This window comes from Oxyura jamaicensis, chromosome 3 (assembly GCF_011077185.1).
Source record: "Oxyura jamaicensis isolate SHBP4307 breed ruddy duck chromosome 3, BPBGC_Ojam_1.0, whole genome shotgun sequence".
NCBI lineage: Eukaryota > Metazoa > Chordata > Aves > Anseriformes > Anatidae > Oxyura > Oxyura jamaicensis.
In genome coordinates this window covers 72470773-72494078 of record NC_048895.1, presented here as the reverse complement: position 1 = coordinate 72494078, position 23306 = coordinate 72470773, and the positions used below count along the sequence as shown (strand labels likewise).

General features: G+C 37.3%; 1 protein-coding gene across 3 annotated transcripts in view; it reads right to left on the bottom strand.

Moving 5' to 3' along the window:
• Positions 1–23306, bottom strand: part of ATG5 (autophagy related 5) — an 80117-nt gene that overhangs the window by 4238 nt on the left and 52573 nt on the right. The window contains exon 8 of one of the 3 annotated variants that reach the window (XM_035321201.1): positions 11959–12091. The exons of the other annotated variants lie outside the window; for them this stretch is intronic. Coding sequence (XP_035177092.1) covers positions 12009–12091 — 83 coding nt within the window. The 3' untranslated portion in view covers positions 11959–12008. Of the gene's footprint in view, positions 1–11958; positions 12092–23306 lie in introns of those variants that run through there. 3 annotated transcript variants of the gene reach the window in all.

Here is a 23306-nt window from a genome sequence, read left to right as displayed (position 1 = left end):
CTTCAACAAGAGTCAAACTAATCACAGAGCACAGAATTTCATGTTACATGCCAATATAAGGGATGCATTACTACAAAATTCGATCATACACCATATATTAAAATTTAAACAATAATTTAAATGTTACGCTGCATATTCTTTCCTTAAAAACAATTATATTTTTCCACTTCCTCCAGATTTGAATCATGTCCTTAAATACAACTTGTAGTTATTCACACAACTCTTTCATCTGTAAATTTAGTAAGAATGCTCTTATTAATGGGCTGAATGATGGAAACATTAAGAGTATGGTCAGAACAGAGTACTCAATTTTCTTCCTTTTCAGCAGTGAATCATTTGCAATCACTCTGCACGTAGACATTATCTGGTCAATTTAGTACCTCTAAAGTTTCACCAAAAAATGGCTTCTTCACTACTTTCAAAGATGCACTATAATCTAATGCCAGAATTTTTACAAATTAAAAGAAGATTAAGAGAAAACAAAAGATTAATTTGAAACCATTCCGTTCATGACAAATGCATATTGGCTATTACACATATCCTCATTAACTAATCCATGCGTATGAACAGTTTAGCCTCGGTCCAGACTGTGCTAGCCACTTGTATGTACCCAACTGTTTTTAGCAAAAATTTGCACCAAAATGGATTAAAAACTTTATCATTTGACTATCATTTCCTTGTTACTGTACAAAAAGCTTATAAACTCTTTCCTTGACTTCTTTTACTATGTAACAGAATATTTTTGGATGCTTCTGCATGTGTGTGCTAACTTGATGCCTCTTGCTTTACAATGAAATGCAGGTCATCTGGGTGTCCCCATTCACCTTTCCCTACCTAGCTGTCCTTTTCTCATACAAATCTTTTATTCTGTTCCTCAGCAAACTGAGAAAGTCTGAGGTCAATGAAGAATTTATGGTGTAATTAAAGTCTACATCTCTGCATTACCGTTGTTTGTGCCTTAGTATTATCTCTGAAAAAGCATCACTTCTCCTTAATTCTTTTTTCCCCTTGAGGCTTGACTAGAGATCTTATCTATCAATTCTGTATTACTGTAGCCTTCTTCTACAAAATCTATTGTTTTTACTTCAGCATCTCCCCTCCTTGGACCATAAACTCTCACTTAAGTTGCATTTACTCAAAATTCCTTCCAACTTCCACGTTGTGAGTAACTTCCCCATTTTGAATGGCATCCAGAGAGCTTCTCCCATAGACGGCTCCTCCATCTTGTGTAACAAAAAACTGTCAATGGCAAATACATTTTAAAAATTGCTGAAAAACACTCATTTTCTCAACGTCCGCCTGCCTAATTAGCACTGACCATTACCAGTCTGATTTGGGTTCTGGTTGACTTGTTAGCTTCTCATGAAAGCTTCATCCACCTGGTTTATATCTGTAACAGAACTGCATCAGATTTTTCTTTCCATTACCGTTTGTAGGCTTTTAGGAGTTGCAGATCGCTTTGTATGCATCTTGACATACAAAGTATTGTCCTCTGCTTCCCTACCCCATATACAAGTTGCTAAACACAAAATATATTTAAATGAGTGGCATAAGATTTAAACGACTTAATTACATAGAAGATTAATGCCATGTCATTGGACCAGGCCTATAAAAATTAGAGCTAATAACTTCGTTCATCTGTACTACATGGGATTCAGACCTGGTAGGACCATAACTGTCAGTACTCATTTTACAATATGCAGTAATATAATAGGAAAAAAAAAAAAAAGAATTTTCTTAAAAGCAGTTAATAAAAATCTTCTAGTCATCCCACTGACTTTTATCTTTTTAAGTCAAGATAGAACTGAGTTACGTGTTAGGTACCATATGACCTACAGATGGTTTCTTTTATTTTGTTGCAAATTAAGGAAGACGACAAAGTGAAAATATCAGAAAAATGAAAGCATAGCAATAAATATTTCATAGAAAAGTTTACAGTGTGTGTACACAGTAACTATTTACTTTTAGATCAGGGTGTTTTTTAGATTATTGGATTGATGTACATGGGATAAATACTGTTTTAGCATTTACAGAAAAGCTTCAAGACAAATTAAGTCACAGAGCAACTGTCAAAGGAGTAACTGATTTTCCTTTGTTTTCCTTGTGAAAATTCATGAATTCAGAAGCCACTATAAGCCCCTGAAAGTCTTTATGGCAAACGATAAGCAGAGATTATAAGGCTTGTTGGTAAAACTTCGCAATGTTCCATCTGCAGAAGGCACACAGGCACATAACTATGGTTACCTTTTGTGTTCTTTTGACATCTTAGATCACTTAATTTAGATGCTCTAACTCAAGTGTTGCAACACGAAGTAGGAACCTGACCAAGGATAACAGAGCATGCCATGTCAGAGGTTTTCCAACTCTGCACAGGAAGTGGAGAGAAATAGGCAGCTCAGATACAAAGGAGAGAAGCAGACGTCTGCCTAAGCACTCCTGATCAGGAAACCACCCTGATCCAGCCAAAACAAGCACTGGTATAGGACTCTTGCAGGTAGGCATCTGCTGGAAGGAATCAGGAGGTGGTGGCTGTTGCATTATAAAAGAGTCCTTGAGAGAGAGGCTCAAAGCACTCCTCCATCCTGAGGAAGCTTTAAGTTCCCTCTCCCTTCTTTAAAGAGAATGCCCTAATGCAATATTTGCTTTTGCTGATCCCAAGCTCCCTCTAAAAACCTTTAGGGTTCAATGACGGGGAGAGGGAAGGAGGGAAGAAAGTAGACAAAGAAGAATAGAAAATATGCAATCTTCAGAGAAGGTAGGAAGATGTGTAATGTCATGGTAACAAACACAGGGTAAGGTTTTCTATTTCCTTTAACCACATAAATTATCACTTGCAAACTAAAACACTCAAAATTAGAACATGAGAATCAGCTTATTCAGCATCAATTCAGATTGTTATACGTACCCCTGATGCAATCTAAATACAATTTTTCTACTGAATCATCTTTCTATTTAGAAAGGAAGAAAAAAAAATGCTTCCAAGATAGATTCAAGTGCCGAGGAACAGAATGGTGAGAAGGAACTATTTCTGGCAAAGGTGTGTATTTCAGCCCTTTTTTTCACCCACATTAGCACCATAATGCCCACCAATGCTGCAGCTAGAAACTCCCTTTCACCTACCCAAGATCAGCTTCTCTAGCAAACCTACATCACTATGATACATCACTTAAAATTCCTTAATGGCATGAGATGCCTCTGTTCAGGCTTGTGGCCTCTTAGCAAGCACCTGTCAGGCAATTTATCTGGCTTAAATTCTTTCACTGATAGACATTACAAGATATTCTGGATTTTGCAAGAATTTTCCTAGAGTACTTCAGTTAGAATCCTCTGTATGCAAGGACCTCTGCATAGCAAGTCTCAGAACCTGCCTGTAGTCATCAAAATGGGTAATGCAGAAATCCCCACCCTCTTATTCAGGGCTGCACCATTTTCAAAAGTGGCTTCAGAAGCCCAAAAATGGAAAACAGTACCCTGTACTTCAAACTAGAAATTCAAATAATGTGCTTCTTGCATGATACCTGGCCACAGGAATACAATGGACAGGGATACTAAAAAGCATAGGGACTAAGATCAAACAAGGACAATGTTGTGCAGTAGCAGCCCTACAAATAGTGTAACAAAACTAGTTCCCAGCATTTTCAACTGTGAAATGGCCATAAATATTTGCTCGCTTATCTTCAGAATACATCACAGGTTCCAGACGACACGGTACTAAAGGTATTCCGATGGGTTACACCACACAGTAGAAAAACTCATCTTGTGTTTGTGTTACAAGGAGCAGAGTTCTCCTTTTGTGGCTGTGCTATAGCTACTTTCCTTTTCACCCCTCGTGCTCCTCAGATGACCAGGCAGCAGCACAGACCTTCAGGTGGAGGTACATTGAGTAGCCAGAACACTCCTTGACCATGAGTTTGAAGCTGGTGCCTCAGACATCGCAGAATCTGAAGAGACAGACTGACATCTTCATAGGGAAAGACTTTAATCGCTTTAGCATTTCTTAGGAAATCATTTACAGACAGACAGAAAACCTTCAGTAGTTTGTTTCACACATAGTGGCAACTACTAAGTCCATCACTGACAGATATTACTGACTCTGTTTTTAAAACCTAAAGCCAAAACTGAAGGTAAGTCCCTGGCAGGCAAAGATGAACATTTCCTTCTGAACACTGGATGTTTGGTTTAGCACAAAGGACTGCATGCATATGAAACAATGATTTCCAAAAGACTACATTGTTCAGCAAGCAAATAAATCCAAAGCTACTATGTTTTAATCTGCAGTCCCAGGTGGTAAGAAAGAACTGGAGAGTGGTTGGAGTCACCCCTCATCTCTCTAGGGGGACCAGGATGGTTACTTTAGGATATACAGAGAAGAGGCAGCCCCAGACAAGCCTTGTGGTATAAAGACCTGAAGTACTCCAGTGACTTGTGCACCAGAAGTAGAATATAAATAAACAAGCATTTGATGAGTGTGCTTTACTTTGTATGCCTTTAAGTAGGTAGCACCTCTTTAAAAACAAACAAAAAAAGCAGCACACCCAAAACTGCAATACTGGCAGCAAGGGTTCAATTTGATACAGGGATCTTTCAACTATTACCACTGAAACTAATGCACAGCATTAAGCTCTTCAACAATAACCTGTTCAAAACTGAAAATACCTCCAACATCTGAAATTTAAAGTGCCAATGATTAGATACCATTTACAGCAAAGTAATTGTTTTCATTGCATGTGCTACAAAAATCATATATGCTCATTAAAATATCTGTAAACTTAAAAAATAATCTGAGTATTAATATTTTCACATTACTTTTAATAACATTTAGTTTCGCCAGATATCCTATCTTTTTTTCCTTTAGAGCAGACTATTTCTTTCCTCAGCCAGCAAACCTAGATATGGAATGAATTCAACCAATCTATAAATCAAATATTCATGCTTTGCTTTTCCTAAGTACCTTTTAAATACCTTTAAGTACCTTTAAAAATAAATTAGTAGTTAAAATATTATTTCAACTTTGTCCAATTATAAACTCAAATCATTTTGGAACACTTCTGCAATCAATTTCTAACAAGCGCATGTGTAACAGCAACCAAAGTACAGAAATATGGTGAGATGCGGCACAGCAGCAATGACCTCAACATAAACATCTCAATTAAAAAAAAACAAATGTTTTATTCAAATCTTACCAACTCAACTAACAGGTACTCAATACCCATGCAATTTTATGGGGTGAAGACAAAAAAGAAAGTTGAGGTTGGTCTCATCTCAGGGCTAAACAATCAGTGCTCTTTTGAATGAGCTCAGCACAAGCAAGTACTTCAGACAGGGAACACTAAATGTTTCATCAGTGATACAAAATATTAAATATTTAAGCAACAATAACTTGAAGGTCTGAAGTCACTATGCACATTCTATTGAGCAGGTTTTTTTTTCTTGTAGAATTGTTTAACTAGGAATATATATTTTTTAACCAATAATATCTTTGCATTAATTTTCAGGAGCTTCACACTACTCTATTTCAACCATCACATCAAAGGCTCTTCTTACTTCTCTGTGAATGACTTTAATGCAGAAAGGACCCTGCTATTCGCAGTAGTAGGCACCACTGCCAGAAGTGACTCATTTCCACAGCAATCTCAACATACTTTCCACTTTGCCTTAATTGTGCATAAGCTAACAAGACCCTTATTCCCTTCCCTTCTAATTTTGGGGGTAATTATCAGTTTAAACAGAAATACATATGATATGTTGGGTCACAACTGGCAAGATATGCTTTTTAGTAGACTCTGACCAAGAATGAGAAAACGCAAAAAAATCTGAGAAGCCACCTCTAAAATAGCCTAGCCACAACAAAAGGTTCCTTCTGACCTCAAAAATTTAGAGGCTGATGTGTGACACGATGGCACAGCACTGACTTGTCATTCCTGCCAACAAATCCTGCCAGCACTGGGGAAAGCCAATGATGCTGATTCAGGTGAAGAACTCACAGACAAAACACACATTCAAAACACTACTCAGAACAAGTCTTCCTCCTCAAAATTACGCTGTATCTGGAATAAACGTTGTTCCAAACACAAGAAGCATTTTGGAGAAGAACTTCAGTTCCTGGATGTAATCCAACTGCCCAGAATGAGTATAAATTAACAGTCGGGTAGATCTTGTTAACCAGCACCAATCTCTCTCCTTTTAACCACTGGTAGTAACATGAGTTCAATTGCTCAAATTGAAGGTCACGGTCTTCCTAAATACATTCACAGCTCTGGATATTTTACACAAGTATCTCAGACTGCTTTTAACTAAAGGAAGTTCCTATCTAAGGGAAGTTCCTGGCCTCGAAGACAACTAATGGTAAATAAATTCCAATACTGTGCATTTTATTTTTTAAAAATCTCTTTTTAAAGGAACATTAAATTTTAATGGACTTGCTGAACAACCTCATGCAGACAATTTCTAAATCGTTATTTTTATTTTGTTCTGCTCCAAAATAAACAGTTCAAAATATCACTCTCTCCATCAAGGATTGTTTTGTCATTCTCATCATCTGGCTCAATTTCATCCTTCATGCCTTGATCTTGCCAGAGCTCCCCATAAGAACTACAGCGTCTTAGTCCAAAAGGATAGAACTGGACCTATATTAACCTCAAAAAGGCTGTTCTTGCATAGTACCTCCCTATAAAAGAGTAACTGTGCAAAACATCTCAAGTATTTCTCCACTGTGACACTGCCATTAAGTCCACATTCACTGATTTAGCGCTTTAAATGTTTTAAACAGTGCTATTTCTTTACATAGTTTCAATGCAGGCCAGTTGGTTTATCTCTGCATGATCTTCTGGGGGCATAAGCATCTCCTGTTAGAGTTTAGACATTTGTAAATTAAAGGAGAGGAAATTGTTTCCTTGTCACCATTATTTAGTATGATTACATTCCCTGGATTATATTCTAGCAGTCCTAGCTTTCTCTATCCTCAAAATGAAATTAGTCAAATATACAACATCATCATCTACATTAAGTATCATCAAATACTCTGAACAAACCAAATATTTGGCATCACCTCTATTCATCATTTTCTTCATGCAATTTTTCCTCTCAATTTCCTTCCATCTTCTACCTCAAGTCAAACGCCAGGTTATATACCCACATTTCTGAAACATAATGTGGATTGAGCCAGTCACCTCACACATGCTTATTACGCTTTAGAGTGGTTATGAAGCATAACTTTAGAAGCAGTTATTAAGCAGTTACTTGGAGCAAAACATAAGTTATGCGTCAAATATCATAGCAACCACATAGTATGCAAACAAACTAGAAAACATTTTTCTATTCCATTAAAACGGTCTTAAGAGAATAAATTCATCCTCAAACACCAGTAAGTTCAGGTTGCACGAGAATACTTTCTTTTTTTAAAAAAAAAACTATTCTCCATGCAGTCCAAAACACCAACAGCAATACCATCGAAGTCCGTCAAGAGGATCTTTCATTCTACAGAAGTCCATGCAGTGGAATGGAAAAGCAGTTAGAGTACTGAAATGAAAGCTTAATTGTAATAAATTACAAAAAAGTCTTGTGTATTTAACAGAAGTTTTTCGTTGTTGCAAGTAATTCCAAGCTAATTTATGACAACCCAAAAATGTTTTTTTTTTTGAACCACTAACATGTTAGCATTTAAAAGGTTTTAGAAGACCTTACAGTGACTGAGCCTGAGATGTTTCTCAAAAACCTAAGCCCCAAGAAGGGGGAGATATTTTATAAGCGAACCACTGGAAAATATTTATATCTTATATTCTTCCTAAGAATGAATCCCACCCTCAGCATCCACACCTCAGCCTTAATATACTTGAGTTCACAACTGAAACTTGATTTTTTTTTTCCTGCAATTTGCTTAAGTTTGGCTATGCAGATGTGAACAAAGAAGCAAAGTTCAACATGAATTGTGTTACCGTCCATTTACCGTACAAAATGTTTCTATATACAGGGAACAAACAAGGTGTGCATTAAAAGACAAGCATTTGAATGCATGACAAATTGAGCCCAACTCATCCATAATGTTTCCCATTGCTGAGAGAAAGCCAAACCACTTTTAGGAGTTATGTGGCTTTTTAAACTGCAGACACATTGACTTATGAGTTAACCCTTACATGTACCATGCCCTTAATTGAGTTTGAGGTTTCCCTTCCCTCTAAACTTTCTACAGCTGACCTTCAGAAATTAAAGCTAGTTCCGTATACAGATGGGGAGCTAAATGTAACCAAGATGGTTCTTGAAAAATGGAAATGGCCGATAAAGATTTTTTTTTCTCTTTAAAGATTGGTACAAATCAATTTGCTGTAAAAAGACTTCTTGTTGCTAATAGCTCATGAGGGTTTTTATAATGTCATTGTTTTCAATAATATGGTTTTCCCAAACAATTAACTATTAAATTCTCTATACAATCATATTATATATTCCCTATGCATATGCACATTCACATACTTTTAAAGGTTTTTAATGGCATTCTTGAACTTTCAACCTCTACATTACTTCAAGTTACTATAATTCACATCATGCCTGCAAATATTCTTCAATTCTAGCGATCGTCCATCTTTTATAATGAACTTTTTGGCTACTCAAATGATAAACTAGTCCTAGCAAGACAAAGCAAAGGATTGCTGTTGCTGTAAAGGAACAGTCAATACAGAAAAGTCCAGCAAGTTCACTTGTTTCACAATGATAATTGTTAGTTTATCTGCCCAGTTTAATAAATCAACCTCAGAAGTGGACATTCAGACATAATTATGGTTTAAAAACATTTGCCTGAGAAGTGATAGGAGATATACACAGATCAGAGATCTAACGGTTGCTATTTTTTGTTTTGCACCTTTCACTATTTGACTGGAGGAGAAAAAAACAAAACAAAACAAAAACTGTTTTTGCCTTTTTAATGCTACTTCCAGCAATATTATTATGATGTTTAACAAAGTAAACTTCACCAGCAAAGTAAACAAGAAAACGTAGTTGAGCTTTCATCCAATTAACCCAGAAGTATGGACAATTGTGTTCCATGTCTGACAAATTCTTCAACCTCTGCTAAGTTGATCAGTAAAAACCCAGCTAATTGAATCCATCGATGTGAAAAACCACAGGCTCAAGTCTGTACTGCATACATCAAGCTGAAGGATTTCTGCTTCAGCCATGGCGGTAATAGTCAGTGGGGTCAGGTCAAAGAGGGTTAAAGTGAGTCAGGATATAGCCAAAGGAATACATCAAACACTGATTTTAAAAGGGCAATTAATCTTAGACAGAAATGCTTCCTGGGGAATGAGATCTCAATCTTAAGAGCACACTACATGATGTAGCAGTAAAAATGTACATATACAAGCTTACAGAGCTTTCATCCTGTGATCACAAACAGAAGGGGAGTGCTGTTTATCAGAGAAATACAAACCCTTGCTAAAATACTTACATTAGCTTCTTCCGGGCCCTTACTCAGTGAAAAATAAATTCTTTAATGAGCAGGCAATATACTTTGCACACATGAAATATCTTTTTCTGTGCACATACTATAAGTTCTTTTGAACAGATAGTAGATTAAAGTATTTAGAGATCACTACTACAATACAATTAAAGAATTTAGTCTTGAAAAACTTAGGAAGAGTTTATAAAATAGCAATGGAATACCTGCAGGGCTCTTTACACTGAGCAGTATCTGTTTTAATAAAGTCACAAAATAGGTACCTGTTCAGAGTTTTGATGACAATTCATTTGCAATCTTAAGTTAATTTTAATTTTTCCATAACGAAATACTGGAAAAATTAGCTTCACAGATGACTGATTGCCATATTATCTTCCTTTTTAGAGAGAGTTTGTCCAGTAACCTGTATTTCTCTTTAGAATCCAGAAAAGTGTTTTTCTTTAGAATCCAGGAAGTGTTTTTCCATTTTTAAGTAAAAACGTAGTTCCATAAAACACATACATGCAGTATTTGCAAACAGAATTTGCTAAGTTAATATCATTAGTAAAACTACTAGGAATCAGTTATGTGGACAAAACACTGCAGCACACAGGTCTGAAATGAGTTACAACTCACTTTGCTGCACTAGTTTGAGATTTTAAAGAGAGCTGGCTCTGCAGCGACCCTTCCATCTGAGGATATTGATCCCCAACACCAAGAGTGGCAGAATAGGATGTATTTGCTTATCTGGTACACAGGTAGCTTCTGTTATTCACTGGCAGTTAAAGCAAAGTTTGCATTAAGATACTGGACTTAGTGACACTTCCCCAAGTGTAGACACCCACAGCATTTTGCCATGGTAAGTGTGGTGATGATGCCCATCGAGGGAAAAAGGGCACAAGAGGCGTTCACGTCTTCAATGATTACAGCACCTCTGCCCACATACTCTGCACAAAACTTTGGCTCTGACAAAAGAACAAGCTTTACTTTTATTTTCTTACGAATATTCTCCAAATCACACATTAAACAGAAAATACAATTTATCCATTGAATGTGAAGCTACCAACATCTCTGATTAAAATGAGCTATTCAAGAAGGGGGCAACCACTATTAACAAGCGCTGCTGAATCCTCATAGAGGAAAGTAAGACAGAGCAAATACAGTGTTTATTAGTGGATTACTCATTTTACATTATCGGTAAGGCTACTACTGTTCTCCTCATTTTTGTAGGCCCTTCAGTTTTGCAGGTTCTCTTTTCTCCATCTCCTTAAGATGTTTACTTACCTCCTGTGAAAATCAGGTCATGTGTATACACACAAAGGCAGAATACAAAAAGACTGCAAAAGGCAATCAAGGAAGACAGGAATGATTTTACTCAGCCCCTCATCATAAGGCTACAGTACATAGATATAACTTAAAAGGTGTAGATGTAGTTCATGAACTGGACTAGGACCTATTCTCTCAACGTCTGGGACAGTGTTCAGAGTACAGCTCATACCTAATCAGCTAACTTACCTCCCTATACACAGCAGGAAGGACACAAGTAGTATAGCAATAAGACAAAGGGGAATGGCTTTATGTTAAGAGTGAAGATTTAGATTGGAAATTAGGAAGAAATTCTTCCCTCAGAGGGTGATGAGGCACCAGCCAGCACAGGTTGCCCAGAAACGCTGTGGATGCCTTGACAGTGTTCAAGGCCAGGCTGGATGGGGCTTTGGGCAACCTGGTCTGGTGGGAGGTGTCCCTGCCCATGGCGGGACGTGGGGGGTGGAAATAGATGGTCTGTAAGGTTGTTTCCAACCCAAACCATTCCATTATCTATATAGCTTACTAAGAGTAGGTGCCAGGCTGTTAAACCATGAACATTGATATTTTTTTTTTCTGGGAGAGCATTAATTGCCCTAGAGCACAATCACGCCAAAGAACTGCTAACAGTCATACAGTACAAACACCACATGCTCTAGCCCTCTTTTGTTTAATAGTATAAATAAAATTTCAACACCCCAATGACAAAATCCCGTTGTCACTGGAGAGAGAACTTTATGTTCTCTCCTGGTTGAGAACTTTATGTTGTAAACCTTCAGAGGCTGACTACTACCTTCTAAGAGCTCCGGTAGACTCAAATCTCCAGTTACATTTTCACCAGCTGTAACTGGTGGTGCACTAAAGGCAGCATGCATTACACAACAAATCAACTTGACCAGGATGATGCCCCTACTGAAAAAGTACTTTTGAGCATTCCCACATTTTCTATTAAGTTTACTATAATAAAAATAATAAAAAACCTCAGAAGTCTATATACTTTGTATACTTCAGTTGTTGCTGATATGCTTGTTTCTGAAAGCAAAAACACATGAGAAGCTATGAGAGATTTCATTTTCCCCTGTGAAGTTTTTGATGCCTTACTTAGCCTCTCGTACCAAGTGAACTGTGATCTCCTTCGGGCAAGACAGACTGATTTAGATTAGGATTAAAAAAAAAAAAAAAAAAATCCAATTCTTAGCTCTGCTACTGACCTCAGTGTGACCAGGTGCAAGCCACTTCCCCTCTCTGTGCCTCTAATTTCTCCTTCCTTTTTGTCTCTTCACTCATCTTTTGCTAAGTGATAAATTCTGTGGGAACACACTGAAATGTCCATACAGTGCATAAAGAACCTGAGGTCTCCTCCTAAAACACAAAAAATATTCCTTTTAAAACTGGAAATTCACCACAACCAAAACATTTTGTCAAGATACTTTTGATTCCAACAGATTTCCTACTAAAACCCATAAGTGTGGCAGATTACTGACAAAAAACTTGCCTATTTTCTAGTCATTTTCCCAATCTCAGCTGCTTAGATTTTGAGATGCATAGCATTCCAACAGGAATTTGGGGGTAGGACCTCCAAGCTTCCAGGAAGTGTAGCTCTAATGCAGCCCACAAAGCAGGCTGCTCTGCAGTGATACCACCACTCTTCTGCACAGAATTCCAGCAGTGCTGGCTTGTAGTTTCCAAACAGAATAAACTCAACTTTGAAAAAAAAAATATTCTTCTCTGTGGAGGATTTTACTTTCTCCATTTCATACTACTACTGTTAATAATAGACTTATAAAACTTTGTTGTGCTTGAATAAAGTCATTGGCTTTCTGACAAATTTAAAGAGAATAGTCTGGAGTCTGATACTAATAAAACTTATTGGGTGGCCGACAGAATAAATTTAGCTGAAGCTTAACAAATTTACAGAGGCTTGTCCGAGAAACAGCATTATTTCCCTATTTGCTGTACCTCTTCCTGCATTCTCCTCTTTTGAATGTGCATGCAAGTGCATGCCCAGAAACCACTTCTAAGTCACATTCAACAAGCATATTATTCTTAAATATTAGAAAAGTTGCTAGATGGAAGAGTAAAGACTAGAAAAGGGGCTGAGGACACGCAAGTTACCAAGCAGATAATCCTTGTATAGTTGACTGAGGTAAAGTTGGATCAAACCTTAAAACAAAATTATACCATGTCCTGAGAACTTCCATGCAAAAGACCACAACCAGCTCCAGAGCCACGCACTTTTTTCTTTTTTGAGGGCAAGAGCATCCTGCAGAGAAACCCTCCCCAAATATAAGAAGCCACAAGAGCAGCAGAGCTGCCACAGCACTAACCCTTAGATTTCTTGCACCTTTATATGCAGTCATGACTAATAGCTATTAGTTCTATAACCTCAAGCCAACCTCAGAACTTCCATCCCCTTTGAATCAAAAAGGCCTACTAAATCAAAAGGTATGCAATTTTAACACAGAAAAAAAGCCACAAATCTCTCCACTTGAACTTAAACAAAACTAAACAAAACAAAAACAGCCAGGCCAGATAGGTATGGGTAGGTTGGAGGGGGGGGGGGAGGGGGGGTAAAAAAAAATTAAAAATCAAAACAAAATAGGAAATCAGACAGTTGAAAGGCAGGTACAGATGGATAACCTAAACTGATGGCCTGGCTGGGGAAAGAAAACAGGAACAAATAGTGACTCACACCAACATGGAGATATACAAGATACCCTCCTCTAACACGGAGGGCATCTTTTTCCACCATTTTCAAGGATGCTTGGAGATGGATTGGTTTAAGTAGTGAAGTTCAGCTCTGACCTAATGACTCTCACAGTATAAAAGACAGTGGACTGGAAGCTAACGGTGAGACAAAAATGGATTAGCAGTAATAAGATTGTGAGCTTCTAAACACCTCTCAGTATGTCTGCACGCTACAAGGCCTCTAAGCCTTCACAATACTGTCATACCCACGTGGGGAAAAAGTGTAGCCATTAAACTGCCTAAGACTGAGCAGGACTAGTTATATTTCTATATTTAGGTGGCCTGGAAAAGTACCTCAACACTGCCACCTCAATAGCACTGCAAAGCAGAAACCAGGCTGCAAAGAGCACAAGCACCCAGACTTATTAGCTAGACACATGGAGCAAAAACTTCTTAACTCAGTTCCCAGGAAGCAGCCAGGATCAGGATGCTGCTGTACTGCTCTCCTTGCTTTGCAGCTCCCATGGTCCTGCTAATCCTGACCTCAGATGCTTATTTCACTTCAAATGAAAGGCATTCACACTGCATATGTTTAACTCCTCTATTACACTGTTTGTCACTTGCTTCAAAATTAAGAGCCTACATGGCAAATCTAATCGAAATTCAATCTTCTGTTTGACTAATTTACTGGAAGTCAGTGCTTAGAAAACTGGGGAAGAACAAAAACAATTAATATGTAGTCTCTCATACAAAATGCATTAAAAAAAGCTGAGAGTTAATTGAAAACAGTCGATCACTAATTTTACAATATCATTCAGTACAGCAAGTCTTAAGAGAAAAATCCTGGAAGTCTTTTTGATCCTTGTTTTATTTCTGAAAGAACTAATGACACTGCTGTAGAAAGAGGTCAGTTCACACAGCTTTTCTGAATGAACAACAATGCTGTGAAAACTGGGACTGATTGATAGCCTACTGTTTGCGTCATTATGTCCAAATGTTTACCATTTGGGTCTTCAAGGAAGCATGAGACAAAAATCAAAACAACTCTTAGGAAGACTTCAACAACACTGGCAAATTAAAATTGTATCCAGAATTGTTTAGACATGATAGCAATGGAAGAAAACAGTTTCCTTCTGCATTATACAATTTTTATCTTCACATCATGCACAATGTCTAAAGTTTCTGCTGGGGAAGAGGAAAGAGTCTTGCCCTCCCCCAGATTAATTCTGTTTGCTATCATTTTAACCCTTTGCATATTCAAAGCATTCAATTAAATTAAATGCTGTCTCCTCTTGCCGTTGTTCTGTAGTTAAGATCATGCCCTGTACATCCCCTTCCCCTAACAAGACGAGAATCTTTTAACTGAATCTTTGGGAATACTTTTATAGGAACTTTGCAAACATGCACTTTTTTGATCGCTATGAGTTATTCACATGGTTTTTTTTTTGTTGTTGTCGTTGTTTTCCTCAAATTTGATAAACTCTGTAGTATGGAACTCACGTCACTACTTCTGAAAACAAAGGTCCCTTGATCAGCAGCTGTAAAACCTATAATCATGTGTGAACATAACAAATAGATAACAATTATATTTATCCATCATAAATGACATTGACACTGTCAACATGGTAGTCTAATCTACCTAATCTCAGTAAGACAGCAGTAAATTAAGGAAAAAGAAAGATTAGGGAAAAATAGCCATGGGTTAATCTCCCTTCAGACAAAGAATTAATTTTGTCATTTGGCTGTATGAGAATGCCCATAAGTAAAATGCTCTACCATATCAACTGCGTCATCTTATGCAAGATTTGTAGGCAGTAACATGGTCTTTATCATCTCTTCCTGACCTGCATACAAACTGCAACTAACCAGTCTAAGAGACCCCAGGCCATACTAAGCTTCCATCTCAGCCTCCATAATATACCAAATTTTGTTATGAACAGTAGTAACATTAGAAGAAGGGAAAAAAAAAAAAAAAAGGCTGCCTTTCTAGAACTGAAATTGCTGCTGACAGCTCCACTTAACTTCACAAGGACTGTCCAATTAATACAACCACTTTTGTCTGTGCAGGTGGCATCCAGAAGTACAGCAAAAGAAATGAGAAAAATTTACAAGCTGTGCCATGACTAATCAAAATAATCTGATTCTAACCCTGGAGTTTTCATGAATACCCATTCCAAGTGAGTATTCCTGAAAACCAAGCTGAACTAGAAAAGACATCTGTTATTAGCTTAGATTCAGAAAGACATGGTACACAGTCAAAAGAAGTAACACTAGGAAGTTTTTGCTGTCTGGAAAGGATCTTCATGAAATTTTTGGATTATGAAATAGTGGAAGAAAGGGGGACACTGAAGTGTTTCGTTCTGTACTACCCTGTGTAGCCAGGACATTTGATTTCTTGGAAGAAGTTGGAAAAAAAAAAAACAAGAAATCTAAACTGGGAAATAGAAGAATGCTGATAGAGAGAGACAGCCCCTAGGTAAACATTTTAGGTTTTCATATCCAATAGCACAAAAAAAAATTGTTGGAAAACTCTAGGAAACTGAAGTAGAAGTATAGATAATTGAACACCACAGGATAAAAGGACGGAAAGCAAGTAGAAAGAAATAAAGCAGAACTGACAATGACTAACTACTTCACTGACATACCTAGATTTATTTTCATTACATGAACAACTAGGTAGAAACAAAGGCAAAACCAAAAACAAAGCATCCCCCACCCTAATAAGAGATTATCACAGCTGAGAACTAAACACAAACAGTTTAATATGCTCAAGTTGCAGAAATTGTGAATATTTACCTCAAATGACTTGACAAAGTTAAATTGCTTACCTTCTGCTAAGGTTTCCTAATCAGTTCTAGGGAGTCAGGAATTAGTACTGCAGGAACAGCAACTTAGCACCTTTAAACATAACCTAGGCAGCCAAAGACCTCCCCAGGTTTGATCTCAATTGAACTGAGCCTTTAGATGAATTTAAATAAACACTTATGGAAATTTAGTAACAAAGAAATGTAATGATACAGAGCACAGAGTACCCATAGTACAATTTCAGACTGGTGTCTTTCTGTTATGACCTGGCAACATCACTGATAAGTTACAACTTATTATTGCAATAACTGAAAAAAAAAAAAAAAACACAGAAAAAGAAGTGCCTTAGATATATTACAGTAGGCTGCAATGGGGAGAAAGAAGAGATTAGCTAACTCGTTTAAGGGTTGGGAATATTAATGTCAGTATTTGTTAAACACAAGTAGGACTTCACTGCTTTCCAAAACTTGTTGTCAACATAGGACGATCAGAATGACAAAGAAAAAAACAAAAATCTGAACTAAATGGAATGCAGCAACATTAAAGGCAAGGTGATGAATTGACATTTTTGTATAACCAAGGAGCTAAACAGCTGGCAACAGCAGAAGAAACTCACCTTCCTTAGTCACTTACCAAGTGTCAGAGAGCCACCAAAAAACATGGACATTAAAAGCTCAAACTGAAACTCGGGGATAGCCTCAGGCAAGGTATTTTCAGAAGCAACAGAGCATTAACACTACTGTACAAACGCACGAGTGAGAACTGATAAACCATTCTGATAACCCACGTTCAATACAAATGCTGACTAGAACAGAATAGAAGGTGGCTCTCAAAAAAATACCTTACTGGAAGAGGGTTAGTGTGTGGTCTGACACTACGTCAATCTCAGTGTAAGAACAGGATGCCAGTCCCAAACTTTCTTCTACCTGATGACTTGGTCTTACTGTTTCTCTTGCCCCACATGCGCAACTGCTGCCTGTGAACCAGCTAAATATGCACCAGGGAAAAAGAAAGATTACTCAACTAATAAGAAAATAACCGATTTAACATATTTGCTGTCTAAAGACTCATTTAGACAGAAGAATATAAAGTATTGTTAGATCAGTTCTAACCTAGTTTTCCAGGAGAAAGGACTGTCCTCCTACTGCTGTACTGTGAGGTTAAAGAATTATTTTTAAAGACGTTTGCTACCAGTAAAGGTAGTAGTTCTTTTTCTAGAGGAAAGAGGTATTCTTCAACGCAGTCTCCTAACATCACCCACCCTACTTCCTAGCTATTCAGTGTTCTTTTCTCAGCTGCAGAGCTCTGTGAGATGCAGCCTGCTATGAAATAATTGGACAGCTTTCACAAACGAGCATAAGCCATAGGGGAAAAACAAAACAAAACAAACAAACAAAAAAACACTTATTTTCCTATTTTAAACAGACTGGAAAATATTCATACTCATTAAAATGCCAAATTTTAAGTTTTCACACCATATTGTTAGGACACTGTTCATCTTTAGGATGCCATATTACTTACTTGCTCACAATATAATCTTGTCTTATTCAACTTACCTACACAGCTTCTATGAAAATGAGCCAGCTGATGTAAAACATGTCATCTTTAGTGTAATAAATTGCATTATATTTGCCTCAAGATCTGGGCTGAAGTAAGTGACTTGATTATACCTCCAGAAAACATTGAGGATGATTGAATGCTGGGGAAAGATAATTAATCTGCTCAAAGATGTAAATATGTTTTGGTGTCTCAGGATGAGAGTTAAAACAAATGTATCTATGCTTGAGGCAGTATGCTCAGATGGGAGAGAAAAAGAAAAAAAAACACCAGGGTCAAACTATTTTACATGTCCTCCACCAGACAGAGATAAAATGAATAGGATTTTGTCATTGACCTCAAAAATGTGCATATCTAACCTCATTATATTTAGAGAAACTGCAGGTAACTACAGTCAATTTAAGGTCATTTTAAGAAGTTTTAAGAAACGCACTGGCTTCTTGGTGCTTGTTCTAATTCAGAAGTACTGCTTTTCTTCCCACTTTCTCATCATTACTAGTAATGTGTAAATTGTTTGATAGTGTTTTGACAAATGGGTTGCAAACTGCTGTACTCTCCATGACAGAGATTGAACTATTTAGCAGCCCAGAGAGGTGTGCACCATACAGCATTAATTAAGTGGGATAATATACACATAATTGAATAAAGGACCGGCTTGAGGAGAGAGAGGGAAGTATGGGTTGGGCATAATAACTGCTCAAGTTTTTATTTTTTAGACAACTTCAACATACAATAAAAGCCTTGAATAAATAGTTTCATAAGCTAATTTAAATAAAATGCAGTATTTAAACAATTACCCACAGCCTGTAATAGTCCAAAGCAATACTGACACGGTATTTTCCGAGTAACATTTTAACTGTGTTTTAATGTCACCATGCAACCTGTTCTACTCCTGACAACGTTCTTAACATAATGTTTTCAACAGTTACTAATCAATGTATATATTAAATACACATACAAATAAATACATTATTTTCATTGAAATATTTTTTCTCAGCACAGTTGAAAGAGAGACTTAATTACATCCATGTTTCCTAAAGCAAAGACATATAGACACCATGGGTGGTTCTTGAAACCATTCCCTTCCTCTTCTTGTGGTGGTCCTTAAGTATCTGGCAGCAGGAACAGCTCACATATATGGCTACAAATGCTGAGTCTGAAAATCATATATTCTCTGTGTTCCCACGGCACAAAGCTCAGTTACGGATGTCACCATAGACAGGCCATCACCACAATTACCATGAAGCTTCCAGTTGAATGAGAAGTCATTGGAAAAGACAAAACCATAGAGGAAAAAGGGATAAAAAAAAGTACAGCAGATGGAGGAAAATGCAAAGAAATAAAAGCTCACACAGACTGTGTTGCAGTGACAAGAAGATGCAGCTAATGTCACTGATGCACTAATTTACTAAAGAAGGGGGTTAAAAAAAGTCTCAAAAATTATCCGAATTACTTTTTGAAAATAAGAGTGAGAAAGGTTGAAAAATTGCTCCACCAACACCTACTGTCTTCAAGAATATCTTTGATTAGATATTACTATATTTGCTGTGTTCACAAAAATTAGGTAGATTCTGAACTTTGATAACACTGAATGAAGACATGAGCATGAAGACCCTGATGTGGAAAAAAGTTAGCCATAATTTTTTAACATACACTCAGTGTATGTTATTTTGTCACACTACTGTAATGCCTCAACTGGAATAAATTTAAATTATAATTTATGACAAAACACGTTTACAAGAACAATAATTAGAAAATATCACAAAAATGTCCAAGAAGGACAACGTTGAAATTGTGAAATTTAAATGATCTTGAACAGAGACTATTTTTCTTTCAGAAACTGTTTCATAAAGATTTTCTTGTGGCAAGAGATGATATTATCTTTTTATAGATCACATATTAAAGTAAAAAAGACATTCCAGACAGCAATATACATTTTTTTGGAGGAAGAGCAGAGAAGTAAGGAGAAGCCTAGAACTTGACTGCAGAGATTGCCTGTCATTTGTACAGTCGAAGCCCCAGAGCTCTCACTGATTCCAAGTACAAATGATCAAGCTGTTCAGTAGAGCACTCAAGTTATTCACTACTTTCTTGGTGCTCCCATCTGTAAAATGGGTGGTTTCATAACTCAGCTTGCCTAGCATCACATAAGAATGAATTCATTAGGGGAGAACTGAATCCAACTCCCAAGGGCAGTAGTCAGCTGCCTTAATCATAATGCTTCCTGAAGTACATTAATTCCTCACCCATCATTGCAACAATCAGGAAAATTATTTTTCACTACACAACTTGGACAATAAGATGTGCCTAGCCTGTTCAGGAAGACTAAAGTCTCACAAAAAAAAAAAAAGGTGAGAGGTGGTAGAGAATAGTTATAACTTGTATAATGATCAGTGAGCATGTATACAGAAATTAAGATTATACAGGCAGTCAACTATTTTGACAACTCCTAGATTTCAAGGATTCAACTTCAAATCAATATAACTACATTTGAAGGAAAACATTTGTGCATAGCACTCAGGGTTTCCAAAAATGCTTGCAAAATAAATTCTCATGTATCCGTCAAGTGGTCAGAAGCCACTCAGACCTACAATCTCCTCTGCATTTTGAGCTGATGGGCATGTATTGACAGAGGTAGCCTGATAATCTCTCACTGTATCAGTGTCAGGGGGGAAATGAGTTGACTGAGTGGGTTTCATGGAGACTGTAACAGCACACAGATGCTGAGGTTTAGCAGCCTCAGGAGTCTATTCCACCTGATGGAAAAATGGAGAAATTCATCCAAGTTCATCCAAGTTATGGGCACTAACGTTTCTACAGGTAAAATGCAAAAGTGACAGTATGCAGTCTGGTGAGTTAGTGGTTTGAGTGCTTTTTTCTTTCTATTTAATAGCTCAGTGCTGCCGTACAGCATGACCATTTAATATGGTACACATCACATAAGAATAGTGAATGAGATGAGTAGATTAAGCCAAAAGAATAATCAAAGCTCTTTCATCATATACTCTGAGAATGGAAAGACACTAATGGTGACTGGCATATCAGGAGAGAATCCCTAGAAACCGATGAGATACTGCATGAAGGCAAGCACTATGGGTATTTTTAGCAGAATGACTCTTAAGATGAGCAGACTGAATGGGACATACTAAAAGAATTGTGCAGAGCTAAGTCTAAAGGGTGTAAGAGAACAAACAGCAAGAAGCAAGAGTAAGGCCAAGGCTAAAAAAGCCTTAAAGGAATACATGAGATTTACATCAGTGAGGATGAATGTCATTCTGGGAATAGCACTGCGAGAGTCATTGGAGACCGTGTATTACTGGAACACAGTAAAAGTTGAAGAAAGTTGTAGAAATGATTAGCAGAAGTCAAAGGAGACAGGTCAGGAAAAGGAAGCTGCTGACTAGACAGAAAAGATCACCCAGATGAATCAGCCTTTTCTGTTCTTTTTCTGCTTTTTGACCTCATCAGCTACCTTCTCTCAGTGGGCTAAAGTAAGCAGATTGCTGATTATCTCTGCGGTCCTCTTCCTCATTTACTGGCTAAGTTGAATCTCCAGTAAGCAGTGTATGATGGACTGAAGCAGTCAAGCCTAAACTGGTGCTGCTCTTCACACCTCTTTTGTGCACTGACCTTCCCTGTGCATGTTCCTCAGCAGTAAGAATCACATGTTCCATCACTAAATTGTCACAGGCATCCAACTTTTCAGGTAATTTTCCGTAACTGATCCTTTCACTGTCATCCCTCAATTTTGCCATAGTCCCACTGTTTGATATCTGATTGCCTACGCACCCTTATCTTCTCGTCTGGCCAGCACAGGACACTCTTCTCAACTTGGTTCTCCAAACAGGTCTCTAGGCCACCTGAATCACATCACCAGCAAGGCCTCCAGCCCCATTCTTTCATGGACGCCTTATTCAATCTCAGTACACGATCCACTTGAAATGTGCTTCTTTTCCTCCCTCATCCTTTTATCATCTCATATCCCACTTACTCTGTCCAGGTGTTCACAGTTATTATGTCATGTTCTGGCTTTTGCCCCAGTCTCTTTCATCCTACCACATTGTTTATAGTTGCTCTCCCCACCACAGTTAATGACTCCCAGATCTGTCCTTTTCTCCCAGACTACTTGTTTAGTCAGTCTGCCTCTCCCTCCACAGGCTCTTTGTGTCAGTCTACCTCTGCATCTACTGAAGTATTCACGCTACTTTCTGCATTTAGCTCATACAACCTTCCGTTACCTACTAGACAGGAACACTTAGAGTGTAAGAGGAACAACCAAATGCAACACAAGGCTGTGCTGCAGGAAAAGTTCTGTTGAATTCCAGATAGCTCACACCTGTATGAAGAATCAAAAGTTACTAAACCCTTCAATTTGCATGTTGCACAGTAGAATCTTAAGGATCAAAGTAAGCCAAAACTAAGCAGATTTATACAGAAACAGGTACATTCCAATACAAATTTCAAATCCCGCCCCTCTTAAGTGTAGGAATACTACCTATTTTAGTTTCTTTTCTACCAAATAATCATCAGTTTTTGCTCCCACTGAGTAAACAGTACAGTTTTTATTTTATCCTGTAACAAAAATGAAACAAGCAATTGACATAGCAAATTTCTATCCTGACATAAAGCTTGGTGCATTTGTCAGCTTATGCAAAAAAGGCCTACTAAAGGTAAGCGTCATGTAACTGGTACTCTTATAAAATCACATTACATTTGTTCTTTGAATGAAGTCAGCAATTAGCATTCACTGATGGCGTTTCTATGCTGTAAATTATACATTCTCCACCTGCAGGTTTAGCAAATCCACATAAAAATGACAATTCATTATAACCTGGAATAATTTCCATACACATGCTTATTGAGTTTCTTTCATTTAATTTGTGTTCTTGACTGTCTTCCAAATCAACATGCATCGTCTCTTATCCATATATTTAAATTCACCTTGTATGTTTTCACTAGCGTTTGTAGGATCCTGAAACTTGAGTACTTAAAGATGGTTAAACTTGCTTGTGCCAACATTCAAGTATCTACTTGTATCTCACTTTATCATTTGGACAGTTAGTTGAAAGTATTACTTAAAATTATACTCTAAAATTGTTGTTTCAGAAAGAAGGGACACATGGCTAGCAACATTCCACGTTTTTCTTACCTTTTGTTATTTTTGGAAATTGTTTCCATGTGTTAACAAGTATTAAACAGGAGTTAAAAATACTTTGATGTCCTAATAGATTTCTGAGGTCACCACATTTCTTAAAGAAATCCATGACAACTACTTGACCTTGAAATATGCTTGCGTACAGCATTTCATAGATTTTTACAATGATTTCAAATTTAGTGCTCCACTGTGAAAAGGTGCTGATACTACACCAGTAAATTCCGTGCCACAATCTTCTCTATAGTACCATACATTCCTTAAAATGAGTTGTGATTTAATGACTGAAAATTCACCCATTTACAGGGACTGGTAAGACACAACAGCAAGAACAAGACGGAAAACGTTTCATAGGAAACAATTGAGATGTCAGTT